At 42.3% G+C, this 22353-nt stretch overlaps 5 protein-coding genes across 7 annotated transcripts; 3 read left to right on the forward strand and 2 right to left on the reverse strand.

Moving 5' to 3' along the window:
* Positions 1-173: 173 nt before the first annotated feature.
* On the reverse strand, positions 174-21957 carry LOC108599846. Of its 3 annotated transcripts, XM_017986972.1 has the most exons (7): positions 21753-21957; positions 21421-21684; positions 3026-3475; positions 2854-2967; positions 2290-2463; positions 1899-2231; positions 174-1838 (listed from the first exon to the last, which is right to left on the reverse strand). In XM_017986972.1, exons 1-7 carry the CDS (start codon positions 21824-21826, stop codon positions 410-412), a joined length of 2838 nt encoding a protein of 945 aa, XP_017842461.1. In that variant the 5' UTR covers positions 21827-21957; the 3' UTR covers positions 174-409. The 3 variants fall into 3 exon arrangements, with proteins under 3 accessions (XP_017842461.1, XP_017842463.1, XP_033149699.1); XM_017986974.1 differs by lacking the exons at positions 21421-21684; positions 21753-21957 and adding an exon at positions 18556-19454; XM_033293808.1 differs by lacking the exons at positions 21421-21684; positions 21753-21957 and adding an exon at positions 3576-3579.
* LOC108599848 (lysozyme B-like) lies at positions 6961-7516 on the forward strand. Its single transcript, XM_017986976.1, has one exon. It carries the CDS (start codon positions 7033-7035, stop codon positions 7456-7458), a length of 426 nt encoding a protein of 141 aa, XP_017842465.1. The 5' UTR covers positions 6961-7032; the 3' UTR covers positions 7459-7516.
* Positions 12060-12530, reverse strand: LOC108597894 (lysozyme A/C-like). Its single transcript, XM_033293809.1, has one exon. It carries the CDS (start codon positions 12513-12515, stop codon positions 12093-12095), a length of 423 nt encoding a protein of 140 aa, XP_033149700.1. The 5' UTR covers positions 12516-12530; the 3' UTR covers positions 12060-12092.
* Positions 14326-16350, forward strand: LOC108599851 (lysozyme A/C-like). The gene is made up of 2 exons (XM_017986979.2): positions 14326-14348; positions 15883-16350. Exons 1-2 carry the CDS (start codon positions 14343-14345, stop codon positions 16297-16299), a joined length of 423 nt encoding a protein of 140 aa, XP_017842468.2. The 5' UTR covers positions 14326-14342; the 3' UTR covers positions 16300-16350.
* Positions 16785-20862, forward strand: LOC108599849 (lysozyme B-like). Its single transcript, XM_017986977.2, has 2 exons — positions 16785-16814; positions 20329-20862. The coding sequence occupies exons 1-2, from the start codon at positions 16785-16787 to the stop codon at positions 20824-20826; spliced, it is 528 nt and encodes a 175-aa protein (XP_017842466.2). The 3' UTR covers positions 20827-20862.
* Positions 21958-22353: the final 396 nt, after the last annotated feature.

A 22353-nucleotide genomic window follows, 5' to 3' on the forward strand; every position in this document is an offset into this window, starting at 1 on the left:
ACGCTGAATGGTGAATTTATAGGTCGCAATAATCTAATAATGGGCTGTTATCTGGAGTGCACTGTAGATAGGTGACGCCCTCCAAGAACTAATTGGCCGATTCAAGTTGTGCATTATCAACATCAAACTTTTTGGGTATCAATACAATTATTATATGACTTAATTCTTTATTTTAATAAGCAAGTGTAAAAAATGTATACACAAACATATGTATATATTATTATGGACCCGATTGGAGCTGCCACCAAAGCTATACTATAAAATACTATTTATCTAGCTTATGGTAAGTAGGTGCTACGAGTAGAATTATGTAATATATTATTTAATCTGATGGAGTGAATGTATTTTGAGTTATTTATACCTAGGAGTGTTTTATATATTGCACAGAAGCTGGATTGCTATGTGGGGGCTAGTACAAGCCGGAAGCCAGATCCGTCACCTTAGAGCCCTGTGTATAGGACCGCGTGCGCGCCGAGACATTGCCGGCTTGTGCTTGGGCAGCAGCAGCGGGATAATCATGCAATCTCATGGCGGGATTGCTGCTAAAGTAGATCTGTTGATTGCTGCGCGACTTCTCGCGCACCATGTCCGCCTGGACATCGCTGGAGCTGGCAAAGGCCGCCTCTAGGCGCTCCACATTCTTGGTGACGCGACGCGCTTGGATGGCCGCTGTGAGATCCGGCTTGGGGTATTTTTGTGGTGTGTTCATGCCCGTCATAAAGAAGACGCCATTGAAATGCTGTGCGGGCGGCGCAGGCGCTGGCCCTGCACTTGCCTTGGCGGCAGCATCCTGACTGCTGTTGCGCAACGCCAGCATGGTGGGATCATGCTCATCATGTCGCGCATTCATGATGACATCCAGTAGCTCTCGATTGGTGCTCGCATTATAGGCGGTAGCGGTGGCATTGGCCTCTGCGTCGCCCATGTCTGCAGAGTAGGCAACTGGCTGATCTGTTTCAGGCGCATCGTAGTCCACCTCATCGAAGAAGTTCTGCATAGCGGCCAGACGCTCCACGGTCGCCGCATCAGCTGTAACCAGCATGCCGAATTGTGAGCCCTCCTGCTCCGAGCAGTCGGTGCGTTGCACCAGATGGGCCAGTGAGCGGGACTTGCGCGGCGGCTGTGGAACTATGTTGACGGGCACGATTTCCTGCTCCTGCTCTGCCATACGCTGTGGCAGCTTGATGGCATGACTGCATAGCTGCTTCTCCGCCTCATTGACTATATTGTCCAGCTGACCAATGGCATCTTCTATGGTTGCTGCATCATCGTCATCCAGCTTGGTCTGACGCGACTGTTTGTGATGCTTGGACTTGGCAGGCAGCACCAGTATGGGCACAGGGCTCAGAGAGGCACCAGTTTCGGAGCTGCTGATGCCTTCGTCCTCATGCTCCGAGCCGCTTTGCTTGGCCCCTGTCGGTGGCACTTGGCGTGGCAGCGCTATGGGCTGATGCGCCTCTACGGGCTTGAAATTGGATTCCTGCGCGCCCTGCAGCCGGAAGATCTCACGCTGCAACTCCGCACAGCGCTCCTGCAGGCGTCGCTCCATGGACGTGAGCACGGACTTCTCCTCATGCAGTATTTGCACGCGTCGCTCCAATATGACCATTTGACTGCGCACGCGATCCGCATCCCTTGCCTGCGCCATGATCTTGTCTACATCAATGTGCAGCTCATTGAAGCGCTTAAGCTCGTTGCGCAGCGCATCCAGCCAAGGCGAGGATGAGCTTATGGTGCGTGCCAGCGTGCTGGGCTCCAGACCCGCCTGACAGAGCTCCGCCTGAATGTAGAGACGCTGCTGCAAGCTCACAGCGCTCTCAATGAATGTGTTGAGGAATCTGCAAGGCGAAAAGGATTAGGATTAGACATTAGCTGCTATTTGGTGCAGAGTTACTCACTTGACACCAGCGCATTGCAGTTCACCGGAACCGCCGCCACTGTTCAGTATGCCAATGAGCAGGCGGAAGCGCACTGGCTCGCTGCAGCGCAGTCGCAGCGTGGACATGGCCTCCGAGACGGCGGTGTGACCAGCAGCGCTAATCTTCTGGCTACCACTGCCCTGGCCAAAGGGCTGGCGATCGCAGGCGGCAGCGAGCAGCTGCAGCGCCAATATGCGTCCACGTATGCCTTGTCCAGTGGCTGAGGATGCCAGCGGCATCAGTCCTACCGGCGTGCTGCCCAAACGCGCTATGGCATCCAAGGAGCGGGAACAGCAAATGCTCAGGCATTGTCTACAAGCAGTCGACATTGAAAAGAAATAATTGAGGAACTGCAGCTCAATATACTCACAGGCAGGAGAGCTCGTCGAGCAGCGCACGTCGCTGGTAACTCTGTGGATTGCGGGGCATGGCATTGGCCAGTGGAGCGCTGGCGTTGCTCGCTTGGGCCATTTGTATGGCACGCAGCACTTCCAGCAAATGACTGATGCCATCCGAGGGCGTGGCCACAAATTCCTGCACAAAGCTAACAAAAACAACAGGAAATGTTTAATTATAGAAAAGTAAAAGCAAAATTCATTTAATAAATGTTTTTAACTTAAAATAAATTGTCTTTGCTTTCAATCTAACGAATTTAAAAGTATTTAGCAGCTGCTGTTTAACTATTACACATAATTATAATTTATGTCTACATAAAAGTTTTAATAAACAAATAATTGTTTTTTTTTTTTTTTGTGTATTTATTGCCCCAAACAATCAAAAAGCAAATAAATTATTTCCCATAAGCAAACTTATAAAAGAAAATAATAAATTAATTCTTTCTCTCTCTTGGTGATTGCTACTAAACAATTTCTAATGCGTCTCTGCTTCCAAATATTCAAAACACTTAGATAAAATATGTTAATGGTTGGCCTACCTGGGAAATGAGACACGCAGATCGGCGCGCAGCTTTGTCAATAGATCTGTGATGGAGCCAAACTGACGCAGCGACATTTCGCTGTCGCTCTCAGGTGGCGCTGGTATGGGGCTTCTGTGGATTATAGAATGCATTAGCCAGGAATTGAGCTTGGCAAAGCTGTGGAGCTTACTTGTAGCCGGAGTGCTTGGTGGGCAGCGTAGCGGCCTTGAAGGCGTCCTCCTTGGCGCTGGCATTGATGTTGACATCGTAGATGGACAACTGTTTGGGATTGCCGCTGCCGTTGCTGCTGCCCTTGATAAACTTGCGCAAGGAGAGCACATAGTCCTCGGGATTGTAGACAGGCGGACGTTGGTTCTCCTTGCTGTAGACAGGTGCCTGCGGCCAACTCTGCTCGGAGCCCGCCATTTTGTATGAGGCAAGCGAGCCGTTCAAGCTGCTGGCGCCGCATTTGTTGGTGCCACCAACGCTGGAGCCGGCGGGCGTGCTCTGCGAGGGCGGCTGTGGTGCCTGGAGCTTGGGCGTGATCTCGCACACGCTGGGCGCCATGTCGTATGGAGAAGCGAGACGCGGTCTATGCCTGGATTGAGAATGTGGCGCTCGCCGCAGCGTTGAGGTCTCGCTGTAAAGAGAGAAGACAAAAAATTCATAATTAATAAAATTGTATGCAGAACGTGAGTGGCAAGTACGTGTGGCAGCTTTGGGGCAAGCACGTAACGCACCGGAAAAACAAGACGTTTAGTTTATTAAACATTTTTATTGCAACTGCAACTGCGAGTAGACAGACAGTTGAGACAGCTGTCAATGACACCTAAGCCGAGAGACTAAGCAAGTGGGCTGTGGCCACTTCCTTTAGCTGACGACGACGACGACGAAGACGGCGACATGTGCGAGTTGTCAACACGTTGCTGCTGCGATTGAGACTAAAGATTGAAGCTGGGGCTGCTTGAGCTGTCGCTGATTTGTTACTCAATTGATATTGATTTTTTTTTTATACGTCTTTTCGAAAATCTTGTAAAAAATTAACATGTCAATGCAGCAGCGTCTCCACTCCAAGGCACTTTCACTGCCTCTCGACCAGTTTGCGTAGATTGCCCGTTAGCTGACAATGCGCTCTAACGGTAAACAGCCTAGCCTAGTCGCTAGCCTCAGCTATATGCAAATATACGTAGATATGTTTATGCAGCTTGAAATTATGATTGAATTTATCAATCATACGCATCAGTCACGTTCGGACAGACGAGTGTGTGTCTGCTCATTCTGAAATTCTACGGACAGGTGTGTCTGCTACGCTTTGGCATGCAGTGAGTGCATTGCGCTTCTCACACAAGCCTCACTCAAGTGTTGCAAGATCAGCGTTGCAGCAAATTGAACACGTTCGACAGACTCTCCAAACTCAATTTGCATACATTGGGAAAATCAAAATTGAAAACGAAATGAAGATCAAGTGGCAAAGACCACGTCAGTATGTGGACCACTTCAAAATCGAAATGCAGTCCCAAGCACTAATCACATTTCTCTCTCGAGTCGCCACATATCGTTAAAAGCCAGCTTGTTGTTTATAGCGTCAAAATAATAATAATAAAAAAACAAATCACAATCTAGTTCAGTTCAACTTTGGCTGAAACGATTTGGACAAACAATAATAATTTATCAAGCGAAAATTAAACAAAAAACAAAATCAAAAAGCTTATAAAAAGATCTGTGCGCATTGTTTACGACAAGTAAACAAAACAAAAAATATATGATAATCGCAATACAAATAAGCTTATGGCATGGGTCTTTGAAATACCCTAGCCAATGCTAAAAATTATTTTGCAATATTTGTTCATTGTACAAATGGCGAACTATATACTATACTATACTTAACGCTTAGATTTGACATTTCATTGATTTGTTTTACATAATTTTGTTTATTTAAATAACTCTTAGTTAAATGTAAACCAAACAACGCATAAGAATTCCTAACATTAAGCCATGGCCATGCTTTCTTTTAGACAGGTTCGCTGAATAGCTTACCGCCTACTTTCTTTTGATGTCTTTCTCCTCAGCCATTCTTTTCTTGGCTCTATGCTAAATAGTCGAGCTCATAATCAAAGCGTATAGGGTATATATAATAGATATTTTTGCGGACAATTTGCTATTGTTCATGTTTTTGACTGTCGAGTGGCCTCAGCCCATTCATCAAGTTTGTTTGTTGTGTTTTTTTTTTGCTTTGCAGCGACGCGTGTGCGCTTAGATTATGACTCAAGTGTCGCCTGTTGTCTGAAGCGGCCCAATGGACGCGTGTGCAACTGACGCAAGTGCCCTGTTGGCGATAAAATGGGAAATAGTCGTAGGTAAGCATAGATAAATTCGTTATGAGCTTGTAATACGCACCAAATCAGTTGCATTTCCAATTTGACATAAACAAAACAAACATTTCAAAATGATTCACAGAGGTTCATTGAAACTGTTAGAGAAAGGTAAAGACCTCGGGTTTGGGTTCGGGTTGGGTTTGCTTTGGCTGATTAGCATAATTGATGTTATGGCTACAATGGCGCCTGGCCTGCAACAAATGCGTCAATGTGTCTGCTGCTGTTGATGCAGCTTAGGGGCGACTTAGAAAGGCAGCAGCTCTGGATGATGTAAGCAAACTGAATGAAGCTGCGACAAAATTGAACGCGTGCTGGCAGTCAAGTGAAGTCAAGTCAACAGTAGCTCTTTGCTCTATGAAAACAGAAATATATAAATCAAAACTCAAGGTGCGGCCATTAAACTTGCAACTGCCACAGCTGGGAATTCAACGGCGTTGCACGTGAGCTGCAATTTAAGCCTCGCATTGCTCGCATGCCACACAGTGCATTAAATTCAATATACATAAGCATGCAACCTGCTGCACTTGCCACAGTTTGACTAAACAAAGCCGTCGCCGCCGCCGCCGCTGCCAACTAACAATGCCTTGGCAGTTAAATATAATAATATTTTTTATGTTTTTTTCCTTTTGCGAATTAGTTGCATTAACTAGGCAATTCAAGTTAAGCTGTGGCAAAAGATAAAACTGCGTGCGACTGTCTGTAAATTTCCATTGCCCGATTGGCCAGATAATGCGCAATTGAAAGTGCTACTTATCGCTCTCACTTTACAGATAAAGCCTGGCCAAAAAAATAGCAAACAAAACAAAATATGAAATACAAACAATAGCAAAGTAAAAAGTTTAAGCTTTATGATAAATTGGCATATTGCTTTTATTTATATAAATGTAGATATGCATGCGTTTTCTATAGATAAGATAGGCTGTTTATCAATTGCTTGAGTGCATTTGCGTTTCCCAAGAAGCTGCAGCTGTGGTCAATAAACTTGGAGAAGAAGAAATAACAATCAACAACTAAGGGGAATTTTTTCTTCAAACAAATTGTTATAGCTGAGATTTGACAAATATAAAGTGTCAACTGATAATTCAAATTTAAATATTAGTTATTCATTTTTGCATTTCAAATAAAACAAAAGATAACATTTGTTTATTAAAACAACCAATGGAAGTACAAATTTAAAGATTATACAAATCTATTCTGCTTTGGTACATAGAATGCAAAAATATATCTTAATTTTTCAAGGGTATGAGTTTTTTTAAACCTCTTTTTTAACAGCGTTAATATTAAAAAAAAGTATACAATTTTTTGTCTAGCTTCGATCATCTTAAGATTAAGCAAAGACAAAGACTTCTATAGTCTTTGGATTAAGCTTAGATTAAAAATTTGTTTGGCTTTTAAATTAGATATATTCAAAACTTAGCTACTAAAAGCTGACTTGTGTTTATTTTTATTTATTTCATAAACAGTAAAGACTATTGTTAGCTATAGATCTAACAGTTAACTTTACTGAGTATTTGCCAAGTGCTCAAAGGCCTTTGCATTTCCAAAGAAGCCACAGTTGGTTAATAAAAAGTGGAGCAATTGTTGGCGGTCGGCATAATGCGCCAGCGTCTGTCGATAAACATTGCTTTATCAAAGTAATTTACCCTTATTTACAGCGGATTTGCAAACAATTAATTAATCATCATTCTACCCACATTATGTTTGCTCAACTGCAGGCATCGAGGCGAGTATAAATACTGCACGTTGGCAGAATCTAAGTCAGCATTAGCTACAGAACTTTACAACTCCAAGTACTACATCAATCTACAATACAACGCGAGCTATGAAGACTTTCATTTTCTTACTGGCATTGGCAGTGGCTACTCCCGCCTGGGCACGCAAGATGGATCGCTGCTCCTTGGCACGCGAAATGTCCAATCTGGGCGTGCCACGTGATCAGCTGGCCCGCTGGACTTGCATTGCGGAGCATGAGAGCTCCTATCGCACCGACGTTGTGGGTCCCGCCAACTCGGACGGCTCCAATGACTATGGCATCTTCCAGATCAACGATCGCTACTGGTGCCAGCCACCCAGTGGCAAGCACTCGAGCAATGGCTGCCACCTGAACTGCAAGGAGCTGCTGGAGAACGCCATCAACAAGTCGGTGAAGTGCGCTCGGCAGGTGCTCAAGGAGCAGGGCTGGTCTGCCTGGTCCACCTGGAAGTTCTGCAATGGCAATCTGCCCAGCATTGATCCCTGCTTCAAGTAAAATTGTGAACAACTGACCAAAGACACTTGAATAAAGCCAAACACAGCTTGTATAACAGCAAAACATTTGCGTGACCAACATCTGTAGCAATCTATCTGTCAAACAAGTAATTACAGCAAAGTGTCGCCGATGTGGAGTGCGCCCCTTTCGAGGCGTGGCGCAAAAAGTGAAATTTTATATGTAATGGCATTTTGCACATAACAGCGCCATTATGACAGTTTAGTTGGCCAAAAGGAATGATATCTATTAGACATTATACATTAAAGCCAAGCCAAATGACAGCCAGGTCCCAACGAGTTGTAATAGCTGGTAAACAAGTTAATTTCATTTACGATCGTAAAGCAAATTACGTATGAAAGCAGCTGCGTTATCGTTGCAACAGAAAGAAAGATAGTAACTGAGCGAGAGAGAGCGAGCGAGAGAGCGTGCTAATGGCAACGTTCAGCTATAAATTTTCGTCTGCTCCCAAATCAATTTTCAATTGCAATTACGTTTTGGGCCTCAGCCCACTAAACACACAAATATATGCATAGGCGTAGCTAGACTTTTTTCAGTGGGGATCAAACACTTTTTGCTTGCGTATACTCAATTGCGTATACTTAATTTTTAGCTTTGCCTATAATTGAGGAAGGGGCCGCTGCCTACCCCTTGTTACGCCCATGTATGCTCATGCCTGTGTCTATGTACGTAGATCTTTTGCGCACACTGTTGGCAATTGCCATTTGCGTCTAATCGGTTTGAGATCAACTTTGCCATTTACAGTTCATTTAGGCCTTGTCAGCATTGCTTTGACGTGGTTTCTCTCTTTATTTTTTTTATTTTGTATAGGCCGCTGACAAATGCAGTGAAAATTGCTAACAACTTGTCTCGCATGCTCACATATCATAACAATTTGTATCAATTCTCAAGGGTGTCGGTATTTTTTTTGAGTTGAATGCACTTGAAGCAGGCGAGACGGCAAATTGCTCAATTTGAACAGCGAGTGATGTAAATGGGATTAGTTTTGGATAGCTTAATGAGCTTAAGCTCGATTCGAACTAATTAAATTATATAATTTCCAATTTATATTAATTAAAAAGTGGTCGTTTCATATACAGAAATCTAGGCACATTTTCATACAATCGTTAAGACGCAGTTGGAATATCTTAACGCATCGAAAATATTCAAATGAACATGCCTTTCTATTCTCAATCAGTTACTGTAAGAAACTATCTGAGTTTTATATAACACATGCATAAATTAGAAGAGAGACTTACGTTCTATAATTAGAGCAGCTAGACTCCGAATACATAATTCTTACCTCAAGCTGTAATCAAATTTATATTCTCTATTAACATAAGAATAACTTCTGAGAATTTTTATATGTTCTTTATGTTACTGAAAATCATTATGACAGCATAAGTGCTGCATCATGCTTAAAGTTAAGTTGCTCATAAGTAGTTGTTAAATTTTGTAAGCCACTGTCATCATCATGGGCATACAAAATGTTCTTTTCAACTGGCTAATCCCCTGTTACAAATGCTTTACGTTAACTTTCACACCTTTGAAATTGCATTTTAATCAGCCAACTTGCTCTCACCATTTTTCAGCTAACGAGCAATGTATTACAGCCATAATTTGTGCTGGGCAGCTATGAAAAAATATTTAAAAAAATACAAATTTCTCTGCTGGCTGAGCTGACACCTTGCCGAATTGTTTTTAGTTGGCCTGCTACATAACAAATAAATAATAACACGGGTTATATAAAGAAAAAACAAGACACAGCACAAAATGTGACTTGGAAGTGGGTATTCAATTGGAAAGACTTGGGCTTGAGTAACAACTTGGCCCTTTTTTTGTTATTGTTGTGGCCCGATGTTGGCTCAGATTATGGCGGAGCTGACACGAAATGTTCTCATGCCAGTTCCATTTCTTCAGCCCATTTGCATAGACTCCGCACAGTTATTGTTGTAAATTTTACCCACACACATTGACAAATACAAACGAGATAAAACTATTAACAGAATTTAGCAACAACAATGCTAGAGAAATGTGAACACTTTTCAGTTGTCAAGACTGTTTTCCATCTTAAGATCTTAAATCTCTTTGGCCTGCAGCGAATTTTCCCAAGGCTGTCAGCTGTTGAATTGTGCTACGATCCCCACCTACCTAACACTGACTTTTTGTCAGCTTTTTGATAGTTGGCTGTCATGCTTGACAGCCCCGTGCTTGACTTTAAATTAAAAAAGTTCAAGCAAATGCAAGTCTAAGTAGTCGAAGTGCAAATGCCCTAAGGCTTTTAATAGCCTTTTCCTTTAGGTAGAAAGCGCATTAATTAAATCAGCGTCTTCTTGAGCATGTAAGCCATAAATGTAAGTTGTAAACAATTTTCTTATAGCCTTGTTAGTTAGAGTATTCGAAATAGTCTGCATGAAAATGAAGACTTTTCCAACGCTCGTTTTGAGATTTTCACCGAGATTTGTTAACTACAGATTGCGATTGCTATGCCCTGCGGTAATATATCAACGCAGCTGGCTGTCAAATAATATAATTAAGGTTTATTGTCGAAATAATATCACAGCATGAGGCTGTTAGCCCCCTTGCATTTGACACAGTTGCGTTTCGGGTGAAATGTTTATAATTTGTTCAGCTCCAATTTGTGGCTGTGATGTGGACAGGTAATTGATGCCAAAAACTAGTTCAAAGTGTCCCAGAGACGCTTGACGCGTTTCAGCTCGCTTGCCATTGACAATGTAAAGTCAAGATCATGTTTACTTAACCAACTGGAAAACAACAAGAGTTGCTGCTTGGCATGTAAAGCGATCTCTGGGCTATTGTGTAAGTCTAAACTGTGCCTAGGCATGCATCGAATACTTATGCTGGGCTTTCTAGAATCAGCTTACAGCTTTTTTTCTACTTTCTTTCCTTTAGATAAGAATTTGAACGTCAGACACTTCAGCGCCATATGCCATTTATTAATGAATTGGCAACAACTATCTTGCTTAGTTTTGAATGAATTAGTTTCGTAAACAACACTTGACCAAAGGGTTGCCCAGATAATGCCTGAAGTGCTTGTAACATGTCTGGTTTGATTTTTAAAATAGATTTTGTTAATCTGAAGCACTGCCTTCCTGGAAAAAGTATGCGATTTCTGCGAAAACAATTTAACTCGACACAACTTAAGGTACAGTAAAAAATTCTTATGTATCAGTTATTTATACTTACTAAGTATGTAAATTAATTTAATACATAATCGGAACTTTGAATATTTAAATTTATTTGCACATTAGTTTGCTGCATTAGTCAGGCTTTGTTTACTTTTAGAATTATGGCAGGATGACAGTCAATTGAATCGGTTAAGCGCAACTATCGATTTTAGATAACTAAGTTTTAAGTATCGATCAGCTTAAGCTAAGAGTGGCGTGTGTTGTGTTTGATAGATGTAATTAAAAATTGTGCATATAAATAATACACACTTGTATTAAAGTGCTAAACAATTAACTAGTATATGCTGAACAAATAAACCAAACGTACATACGTAAGTTTTATATGTATGTGCATGTAAGTACTTTTGTAATTTTAATTAAAAAACAATTTAAAGCAATTCTTTGTTTCAGTGTATGCGTTATCTAGCATTAAGTCAATTTGAAAACTCCAAGCTTCGTTCTGCCAGCAGCCACATAAATTACCATTTCCATTTCTTTTTAACTTCTTGTTGTTGGCAACGCATTGTTGCTCTTGTCTCTGCTCCATTCGCAATGAGTTCTAGTTTTATGTACCCTCTGGCGACGACTCAATTAAATCAGCCACAGTCCCTGAAGCATTTATCAAATCACAAGCTCTATGCCAGGTTGTTATCCGGCAGACAATCATAACTTAACGCTACACTAATTTCTGGAGGCAACTTACAATCTTTAAAATCCAACTACTGGTAGTTGACCCACGCATGTCGCCTTTAGGGGGCGCCGAACTCTGGCCCTAGAGCAATTACTTGCGACTATGTATATGCAACCTGGTTGGCCAGTTCTGCTAATGTGCACAAATTATGGACAAATGCTGGACAGGGTGCTATTTTCACTTGGCAGATCACTTGCCTTTCTTTCTTCGCCTAGCATGGCTGGTGTAATTTTCCAGTCTTTGGTTTCCTGCTTTGTTTTATAGGCAGCCTGTGCACGAGACGAACGCTAAGCGGCCACTTGGTGTCTCAGTTAATGCATTTCCACTTCCTTTACCCTATCCCAGTCCCCTTGCTTAACTGTCTACCTGGGCTCAGGTGTGTGCCTGAGAGAGTGAGTAGGTATATATTTATTGTCGGCCTGAACGACAGCTACTTGTTTAATTTATTGCCCGCCGAGTTCTTGCCATTAAGAATTCACTGACCGCTTCAAGTCAACGGCCTATTATGACTACTGCATGCGCTAAGTGGAAGGGAAGTCTCGCCACAAACGGTCTCGAGATCGAAGCTGGCTTTCGTTATTAGTCTTTCTTCGATTCTGCTGCGTCTTTTAGAAAGCACGCGCAACTGTGAGAAGCAACTCTCCGAAGAACGGAGCCCGTCGTGAGTAGAATTCGTTACAACAACAAAAGAGACTCAACTTCACTTTAAAACACTCATTTATTAGAAAGAATCGTCAATGTCGGCAATGGGGAAGAGCTTAGAAGCAATCGTTGATGGAGGGCAGAGCACCGTTGCAGAACTTCCAGGTGGACCATGCGGACCAGCCCTGTTGGCGCTGGATCTTCTGGGCGCAACGCACAGCGTTGGTGATGTCATCGGTCAACAGGGCGTTGCAGCTCAGGGCGCACTCGTTGTAGGAGAAGCGACCGTTGGCAGGCTGGCACCAGTAGTAGTTGTTTATCTGGAAGATACCGTAGTCGTTGGAGCCGTTGTAGTTGGTGGGGCCAACAACGCCGGTGCGGTAGGAGCTCTCGTGCTCAGCAATGCACGTCCACTTGTTCAGCTGGTCGCGGGGAACGCCCAGGGCGGACATCTCGCGGGCCAGGGAGCAACGGTTCATGGTGCGACCCAGAGCGGGGGCGGCGAAAGCCAGAGCAAGGAGTACAACGAAGAACTTCATGTTTACAATTTTACAGAAAACTGATGTCGACTGAGGCGCTGATTGTTACATTTATAGGTCGAAATAATCTAGCAGGGGTCTGTTATCTGAAGTGCGCTGGTGATAACTAAGGCCGTCTAAAAGCTAATTGGCAGATTCAAGTTTCATTATCAACAACCATAACTTTTGGCAATCATCAAAACATTGCTAGACAAATCAGTTCACCAACAAAGTAAACAAAACAATCTGCCAGATATTGCAAAGTGCGCTTTTTAAGAATCGTATGTTGGTGGTATAATTAAAGATAATAATATATTCTAATGTCATATTATTCTATAGCTGAAATTTGCATAAATCTTATAAAAACAGAAATTAAACATTTAAGCTTTATGTATTAAGAGTAAGTTGCTAATCAACTGCTGCCCTCATAAAATATGATGAGAACTCAGTGAATTGTAAAGAAATGTTAAAAATGTAAATCATTCAAAGTCGTAAGCTTAAACAAACTAATTCTAGTTCTAGTTTAGCATATCTGAATTTTGTATAGAGTTTAAGATTGAGTAACTTTGTTAGCTTATGTTGGTTTCTATAATTTACAGCGTATCTGTCAGGTCTAGTTTAACTAAGCAGTACTAATGTGCGTTGGTTTGGCAAACGTAAATACCAAAAGTTCACATTTGACCATTAACCTTGTTAGAGATTTTCTGGGGTATACGTTTAACAATTAGATGGCCAGTGAGCTAGGCTTAGCTGAGCTTTGCGCTTTACTCTATTAATATTCAAAGTAGGCTAACTAGTGGCTTAGACCAGTACAGCTGGCGATTTATCGAGTTGAAAAGTAATTTTGTGAAAGAATAACGCGGCTTTATAACTATTTATGGTAACACATTTCAGCACGGTCATAAGTTGATGTGATGTGTGTAAAACCACTGACTTGGCACAGACCCCCAGAGACCCCAAGGCGTGAGCATTAATAACAACAGCGCAGTTTCTCAAACTGACAGTGCAAAGGCCCGAGCCTAACCGCAGGTATGCAAAGCCATCGTCTGTTACATTAACCCCAATAGCGGCTCCAGCTGTACCCACTCAGGTTTACAGCTTAAGCTGTCAAGTGGTTAAGACTACTCCTGGCCATAGGCAATGCAAACGCAGACCGCAAGATTTCTAGCTAAGAAAGCTGTTAACCTTTCGCATGTGCTGCTTAATAGCCAAGATAAATGACAAAAGGCTACTGTAAAGCAAAAGCTGCTGCGTCGCTCATATTTGTTTTTCTTTTTCTTTTAGTTAGTCGTGAAGATTGCTGTGACCCGCTTAGTGACGCATGAATTATTGATTTGCCAGTCAACAAAGCAATGAGTTGATAGTTCTTTGTAAGCAACTTGTATTTTCACTTTTACTTTTACGCTGATTTATGCATGGCTAATGCCAGCGCCGCTGCTGGGCAGCATATGGGTCAGCTAACAGTTCTGATCAAGAATTTCTGAAAAGCTCATCGCATATGCATGAGCTCCAAGCCGCTGCTGCTGCTGCTGCTGTCGCCAGAGCTGACCAATTATGCATCATTTATGGTATAGACGCGTAGCCACAAATTATCTAATTATGCGCCAAAATGCCGTCCACAAATAAAAGAAAACCTGCTGTTCCTAATAGCCTCAGCCTGGAGCGCTTTTAAAATAGTACACACGCTTAGACTATTTAAAGTATGCACTCATTATCGCTTATCAAATGTAAATTAAAAAACTTCAAATAGCGCACACTTTGTGCATTGCGAGATAAGATGTCTGCTATATAAATGCGGCATTTGCCAGGCAGGAGCATCAGTTTACTTGCAAAGTAATTGGAATCATCATGAAATCTTCGTTTGTACTCCTGCTCTGGCTTTGGCGCTCCGCTCTGGGTGCCTGAACCGTTGCTCCTGGCCGCGAGAGTCGCAGCTGGCGTTCCCCGCGACCGCTGAAAGTGGAATGCATTGTGACACGAGAGCTCCTCGCACGGCGTTGTTGGCACCACATCAACGGCTCAACGACTCGGTATTTCAGATCAACAATTACTATGGTGCAGGCCTTGCACGGTCGCTTCTCCTACAAACGAGTGCGCCTGAGCTGCCGCCCACCTGTTGACCGATGACGATCACAACGCCGCCGTTGCGCCAGAAGATCCAGCGCCAACAGGGCTGGTCCGCATGGTCCACCTGGAAGTTCTGCAATGGTGCTCTGCCCTCCATCAACGACTGCTTCTAAACTGTTCAAACTATACTAAAATAAATTCTGCATAAAAAGTAAATCAATCTTTAGTGTTTTCTTTGATCTGAGAGCTTTTATGCTTCTGCATAAAAATTAACAATAAATTAATTGTTAAAGCCAATTCAGCATAAATAAAAATAGAAACTTTTTTGGCAACACCAAACAAACAATTTATAGCTGGGCAATAAAATTTTAAACTTTTTTGGCATTTTCACTCCCATAGAAAGTAAACTCGAAATCGTTGACAAATGACAGCGGGTCAAAGCGAAATTATGAACAAGCCCCAACTGGTCCGACGGCTGTCGCCCCAGCATTGAAACTTCTTTGTACACTCATAGATAAATATAAGTTTGTAATACCCTTGAATCAAATTTGCGGTTGCTTCCGCCCAAAAGATATAAAGACATCATCTCTCGGGTTTGGAACATAGCATAATAATAATGTCAAATTGTGGCTACCAAGATGATTGTATGCCGCCCTGGGCTTACAACTTGACATGCTGTACACGCTATAATAATGTCTATTATAATGTCAATGAAATCGCTGGCTTATTGCCCCTTGGTTAACAATTATCCGATTTGGTGAAAGTGGCAGCCCAAGTCACAGCATGGGCAAAATTAAAAGCGAAATGTTATTAATTTTTTAAAAATAATTTCAGTGTTTGTCTATGGCAAAGAAGCATTGTTAATATAAAATTAGGTGAAAATTGCGAATTATAATTAATTTGCTAATAATGAAGTAGCCGTAACATTTAAATAACAAAAAGCTAACAAATTAAGAAATTTGTAGGCTCAACACCATATTAAAATAATAAAAAAGTGTTTTCGAAATAAACAAAACAACATATGCAGTTGCAATTAAATTGTTGCATAACAATATTTTGGCCAATAGATTAAATTGTTTTTGGCCAAGTTGCAAACAAACAAATGCAGCATCGAGGTACTCATAAATATTATCATATTTAAAAATTAGATGCCGGCTAGATATTATTTGAAGTACTGCCAAAAGAGTTAATCAATTTTATATATACCCAAGTGTTATCGAACCACTCAAGATAGCTTCAATTCGCAGATAATTTCGAGCTATAAAACAGACACCCTGCCAGGCAGTCGACATCAGTTTTCTGTAAAATTGTAAACATGAAGTTCTTCGTTGTACTCCTTGCTCTGGCTTTCGCCGCCCCCGCTCTGGGTCGCACCATGAACCGTTGCTCCCTGGCCCGCGAGATGTCCGCCCTGGGCGTTCCCCGCGACCAGCTGAACAAGTGGACGTGCATTGCTGAGCACGAGAGCTCCTACCGCACCGGCGTTGTTGGCCCCACCAACTCCAACGGCTCCAACGACTACGGTATCTTCCAGATCAACAACTACTACTGGTGCCAGCCTGCCAACGGTCGCTTCTCCTACAACGAGTGCGCCCTGAGCTGCAACGCCCTGTTGACCGATGACATCACCAACGCTGTGCGTTGCGCCCAGAAGATCCAGCGCCAACAGGGCTGGTCCGCATGGTCCACCTGGAAGTTCTGCAACGGTGCTCTGCCCTCCATCAACGACTGCTTCTAAACTACTCGAATTGGACTTACGAAATGAATAAAAGCTAAAAGTTTAAAACAATCTTCTGTGTATTATTTTAAAGAAATAGTTCTCTTCCTCACTTTAAGCTCATGCAGAGCGGTTAATTGTTGCCTTAACTAACAACAGAATACACTTTCTATAGACTTTTTCTTTTAAAGAATTGGTTGGGCAAAAGATTTGGAAATCATACGCCATGTTAGATTGAAAATTTTGCGCTAAATTAAAAGACGATCTGCTAGGTTGACCATACACGAATTTCTTTGTTTGTTTTCATTTCGGTTGCTGCAAGTTTTCACTCTTAGAAAGTCAACTTTACGCTTTGTCTAACATCAAAGATAGATATATAGTATATGTATTTATGATTATGCTTGGCATTGAGTTTTGGCTTTGACTTTACGCTCAGAGCGTTAAACAAATAGTTTAAATTTTTGGCAAATAACAAACGATCACGATCGTCAGTTTGAGCGACACCAATGTCGAATTCATTAGACTACGGCTCGATGGTGTGTGCTTGCCGCTGGGCTGGCCACAAAATGTTGCACACGACATGGCTGCAATTATAAGGCGATTGGCATCTATAATCTGATTCGCCTGCGGTAGCTACCCCAAAATATCAAATTGGGAGAAAGTGCCAAAAGTCAACAAAGCACAACAGTTTCAACTGTCAAACGCCAGAGTCAAGTCTGAACAGTTAGAAGCCAACTTATCTCAAGTGGCGCCTCTCCAACATGCGCACAAGTGTGTAGTTGGCTTGGATGCAAATGGGGTGGCTTTGTCTGTCTAACAAGGCAATTGCATTCATTTCAATTTGTCGGGCAATTGGCCCAGAGCAAAGCCACTGCATTGCCTAAGATTTTGGGCACAATGGGCACAGTTTAAGCCAAACAAACTGCGGTTACTTAATCAGCAATTGCTGCAACTGACATTTGTCCAACAGCTGCTCCAATGACTAAGTGCTACAAATGTGAGGCAAGAATTCAAACTGCTACTGCTTACACTTAAAAAAAAGATAATGGGACTAAGTCAGCTTCAATTAATAAGATTTAGCTATAAATATAATTGGGATTTTTATATAAGTTGTAATACTCTATTAAATATTTGATTACTTATTAAATTAAAAGTATTTTTGAGTCAAAGATAAACCACTTTAATTGAGACAGCCCTAACTATAATTTAGAATTGAATTTTAAGACTTTCCTTTTTTAAGTTTCAACGCTCTTCTAAATCATTTAATACTTTTATATGCATTTTTTCTTTGAGTGTGTGTTAATATTTTCGCATTAGTCATATTAAAACAAAAGTTTTCTTTAATTTCTTTTGTGGTCATTGCCGAAAGTTTTCCGTATGCGTAACGCCCCAAAACTCTCTATGGTCTAAGGCTCCGCCCAACGCCCCTTCGCCTTGCGTCTTAGCCTAAGGCTTGTTAATTTTGTAGCATGGCGAATGCATCAGCATTTTATTATTAACAACAATTGTTAAATCAGACCGGAACAGTTAGCGTCTAGCTCAGCTCAGTACGCAGCACATAGTAGAGTGGTCAACAACAATAATAACAACAACAATTGCCCACACGGCTTATTTCTTTTGTTGTCTGTTATTTGTTATTGCTGTTTGTCTTATGGCTCGAAGTGGCAATTGTTAGCAAACTGTTAGCCACATAGGTGTTGGCTCTATTGGAGCTTTGCGTCTTTTGCTGTGGAGCGTGCCGTCGCCAATTCAATTTTCACCATTTCCATGGCTTATTTTGCTTTTTTGTGTGTGTGTGTTTCGGTCGCTTTCGTGTACGGTTAGATGTAATTTGTTTTATGTTTATAATTTTTATAACGCACACGCAGCAATTTATGTGGGCAAAGCAGATTTTTATAGTCAGTTGAGTGGCAGCTTTAACGAGCACTCGCACTCGGGTTCTTAACCAAACAAAAAATAACAAAAATCTACAACTTTTGTGTCAGTTCAATGCCACAGCGGGGCCCACACGTATTTTTATGTGGTCTTGACCAGCGGCTAGTTAGTTTCAAAATAAAGTTAGAGCTTATTAACATAGACTGTAGACTGTGGACTGAGCTGAGCTTCGATGCGCACGCAGATTAAATGTTATGTGGGTGCCAGGCGAGCCAACGAGCCAGAACCGCAAACTGGGCTTAGACCAAGGGCTTGACCAACTGGCTTAAATATGCTGATATGCAAAAATAAATGGCAGCACCATTAGCATGCACCAGTTCTTAGCCTTGGAGCCACACTTACCTTGTTCACTTTTTTGTTGTCTCTATTTTAGGCCAGTTTGAAATCCGATTTGGAGCGTTGCATATGCGAGTAATGACACGAATTCAAATTGGGCCAATGCAGAACGTTCTCAAAATGTCCACACACACACACACACACACACAGTCACTTTTTATTTTGTTTGTTGTTGTTGCTATAGCTGTTGTTAGTTGGCTTTCTTGCACTTGGTAGCGGCGTCATCGAAGTCAGGCAAGAACAAGAGCCATAAATTGAGAAGATTAGCACAAAAGCAAACTCGCAAGCTCTATGCTACTTAGTGATGGTTGCATTCGTTGTGTTCTGTGCTGTGGATGCTGCAATAGGCCAATTCTTGTATCTCGTACCGGGCCGGGCCAGTCCACAGTTGTCAGTTGTTGTTGTTGTTGTTGTTGGAGTCAGCGACAGCGTTGTACTCGTTTTACCGTTAGAATGCAATCAGCGCGCGCGCTCACTCGCTCGCAATGCTGTTAGGCTCCAACAATGTGACCAATCGAGGAGAGGAGAGGCCAGGGGTCGAAGATGCAGACGGCACACAGAACACTTTTCTATCGAATCAAACTCGTTTCTCTCGAGAACGCACAACAAGAAAATATCGCGTAATCGTCGCCGACACGTAACAAACGCCAAACGCCAAAGTGGAGGAGTAGCAGTCCAATCACAATTGCACTTAATTATATCCGCACTCTTAGCCTACTCCAGCATATAGTTTTAATTGCTTAGAACTATGCTCTAGGCTGCATACTACGCGCTTTTTATCTGTTCATGCGATTGTACTTTGCTAGACCTTTAATACAGCTAACAAAGCCATCGTTCAACTTAACTGTAAGTTCAGCTCAATATAAATGCGAGTTAAATATTTGAACAAGCAACGCGACGTCCGCTTGGCTCGAGACCTGCACTGTGACTGAACCTAGCGGCGAGCAAATTCCACTCAAGCCGTCGCCGTCGCTTGACTTAAACTTGGCTTCGGCGCTCACAGAGAGCGCAGCAGCGTTTGAGCAGAGCAGCGCGCTTGGCTTATCAGATGTGAGCGCTGCTTCGCTCTCTTGGCAGTCACTTTTGACAACTGAGCGTTGATAAGCGCTCTCTCCTCTACAAGCCGTTGCTCTCTGGCTCAAGCCGTTAGTCTTACACGCAAACAAATTACATGTTGTCAATGTTCACAAACAGTATACCAATTAATTATTTAATAGAAGCTTAACATTTGCTTGTGCAAAAGAATATTTTATATATTAATTTAATGTGCTAATATTAAAATTAATACGTCATGAAAACTGTTGTAAAGCTTTGTAAGTCTTGTAACATTTACATGATACTTTTTGTGTATACAAAATATAAAATACATAAAACCATTAAATTTAAATATTGAAATCTCATTTAAAACTTTATATACGTTTTTTTATAGTCTAATGCTTTTAATTGTCAGTTAACTTTCGTTGTACTACGTTATTAAAATAATAATAAATAAGCGCCAATGCAATGCATATTATCATAAAAATTGGTACTTTCTTTAAAGATTATTCAAATTCAAGTGCTAGCTTCCGCTTAAGTGTTTTGCTAAAAAACTGACCATTTTGAATGTTTATCTTCTGCTGATTATCTAACTAAACCTTTTGGACAGCACTACTTTTCAATAATGTATCGCAATCTAAAGAACTTCGCAATACTTTATTTTACTGATAAGGATTACTTGAAATTTGTTGATAATTTAAGCGTGGAGAGATTTGCGTTTCCACTCTAATTTGGCTATAAAAGCGCGGCAGTTTCAATGACCACATTACAATCAGTTCAGAGTATATCACACTGATCAACCATGATAGTTCTTTTTGTCTGTGCTCCGTCGTGTCCTCTGGCTACGACGCTTTCGCCGCCCCCGCTCTGGGTCGCACCATGAACCGTTGCTCCCTGGCCCGCGAGATGTCCGCCATGGGTGTGCCCCGCGATCAGCTGAGCAAGTGGACTTGCATTGCTGAGCACGAGAGCTCCTTCCGCACCGGCGTTGTTGGCCCCACCAACTACAACGGCTCCAACGACTACGGTATCTTCCAGATAAACAACTACTACTGGTGCCAGCCTGCCAACGGTCGCTTCTCCTACAACGAGTGCGCCCTGAGCTGCAATGCTCTGTTGACCGACGACATCACCAACTCTGTGCGTTGCGCCCAGAAGATCCAGCGCCAGCAGGGCTGGTCTGCCTGGTCCACCTGGCACTTCTGCGACGGTGCTCTGCCCTCCATCGATGACTGCTTCTAAGCTATTACCCATTTCCGACTAATAAACAATATAAAGAAAATCTAAAAAAAAATGTAATTCCTAATTCTTGGTGGGCTAGGTTGCCATGTTTTGTGGCCCATTTTAATAATATTTTGGCTACTCGTCTATATATCAAAAACTAGTTTGAAACTGCGGCAATGTTAACTAACTCTTGGTCAAAAGTAAAAGCATAACTCATATTTTATTTCCTGCTGGGACTTGGTTTTTTTTACGAGAGCTTTTAATTAATTATGCAAAAGATTAACAAAACATGCTTTACCATAATAATAGTAAGGCAACAACATTTATAACTAAATTTGGCATTAAACATTATTTTTATGATTATATTAATCGTGTGTTGATTCGTTTTTATTGATTGCTGATCGTGGCTGTCAAAAGCTGGCTGCTTTGTAAGCCTGGCAATCTATTTTGTGAGAAGCATGCAACAAATAGTTTAATTTTTCATTTAAGCCTCAGGGTATGCAACAATTTTTAAAACAAACAGCTGACAAGAGCTGGCTGCTACAGCCCACTCTACAAGTTTGTGTGCTGATAAATTTTAATTCAGAGATAAGTATGAATGCTTAAACTTACCTTTTGCATGTTGACTTTTTAGACGCGTAAATGGAATCCAGAGAATAATCATCTGCATTGGAGCTGCAGAGATTAGTGCGTCGGTCTATGGCATCCTCATAGCAATAGCTGCAGCTGCAGCAAGAGTACTGCGAGCAAAACGAATCCACGTCGGTAATGCCAATGGAGAATTCTTCATCCGTTGGGTCGCATCGACGCAGCGGCGTTGCCTGCTCAGCCGTCGCTGTCGGCGGCTTTGACTGCGGAGCACCGCGGGCTGAGCGACTGGAAAGCAGAGTAAAGCAAAAATTAGTTGAAGATAAAGAAACTTAAGCTGCGATTGGGCAGCTTACCTCTTGGTGCGTGTGTCCATGGTGTCCATGACGACGTTCCAGGTGCGGTGTATTAAATAGAGCAGAAACAGCATGCGCGGCGTCTCAGAATTGCGGTCATGGGCAGTTCCGGCGCCCAGGCAGCTGCTGGAGCCAAGACGCGCTTGGCACTCCTCTGGCGCTTCCGGCTGAGGCTGATAGCGAGCTGGCAGCGTCTTGGAGCGATAGTCATCCTGCAGGCGATACGCCTGCTTGTGCTGCTGATAGCGCTGGCGTGTATTGAAGCCATCCTCCTCCTGCTGGTGGTGGGTGGCGGACTTGTGTGAAATGCGATTGCCCATTGCGTAGTGTTCAATTAGCGTCGCTTACATTGCCTGAGCTGACAAGAACAGGATTGTAGACATGTGTTAATAACCCACAAGTGAGATGCAGTCATACATAGATTTAGTTTTGTGTGACACACTTGGCTCTAACCAGTTTCCGAAGCTAAGCGCAAAAGTGAAGTGAAGCGACGACCAACTTCTGCGAATGGGCGTTGGAATTGGGTCAGCTTTATGTTCTTGAGCCACTATTGAGGTCGCCTCTAAACTCCGAAGCACAATAACATGTCACTACATACAAG

The sequence above is a fragment of the Drosophila busckii genome, chromosome 3L (genome assembly GCF_011750605.1).
Source record: "Drosophila busckii strain San Diego stock center, stock number 13000-0081.31 chromosome 3L, ASM1175060v1, whole genome shotgun sequence".
Taxonomy (NCBI): domain Eukaryota; kingdom Metazoa; phylum Arthropoda; class Insecta; order Diptera; family Drosophilidae; genus Drosophila; species Drosophila busckii.

Excerpts from the sequence above, each read along its gene's own strand:
- LOC108599848 (XM_017986976.1), top strand. The coding sequence starts at position 7,033 with ATGAAGACTTTCATTTTCTTACTGGCATTGGCAGTGGCTACTCCCGCC.
- LOC108599849 (XM_017986977.2), top strand. The coding sequence starts at position 16,785 with ATGTCGAATTCATTAGACTACGGCTCGATG. Across the intron at positions 16,815-20,328 it reads CATTAGACTACGGCTCGATG|CGCGGCAGTTTCAATGACCA; the intron begins GTGTGTGCTTGC and ends TGGCTATAAAAG.
- LOC108599846 (XM_017986972.1), bottom strand. The coding sequence starts at position 21,826 with ATGCTGTTTCTGCTCTATTTAATACACCGCACCTGGAACGTCGTCATG. Across the intron at positions 21,685-21,752 it reads ATGGACACACGCACCAAGAG|TCGCTCAGCCCGCGGTGCTC; the intron begins GTAAGCTGCCCA and ends TCTGCTTTCCAG. Across the intron at positions 2,232-2,289 it reads CTCGACGAGCTCTCCTGCCT|ACAATGCCTGAGCATTTGCT; the intron begins GTGAGTATATTG and ends GACTGCTTGTAG.
- LOC108597894 (XM_033293809.1), bottom strand. The coding sequence starts at position 12,515 with ATGAAGTTCTTCGTTGTACTCCTTGCTCTGGCTTTCGCCGCCCCCGCT.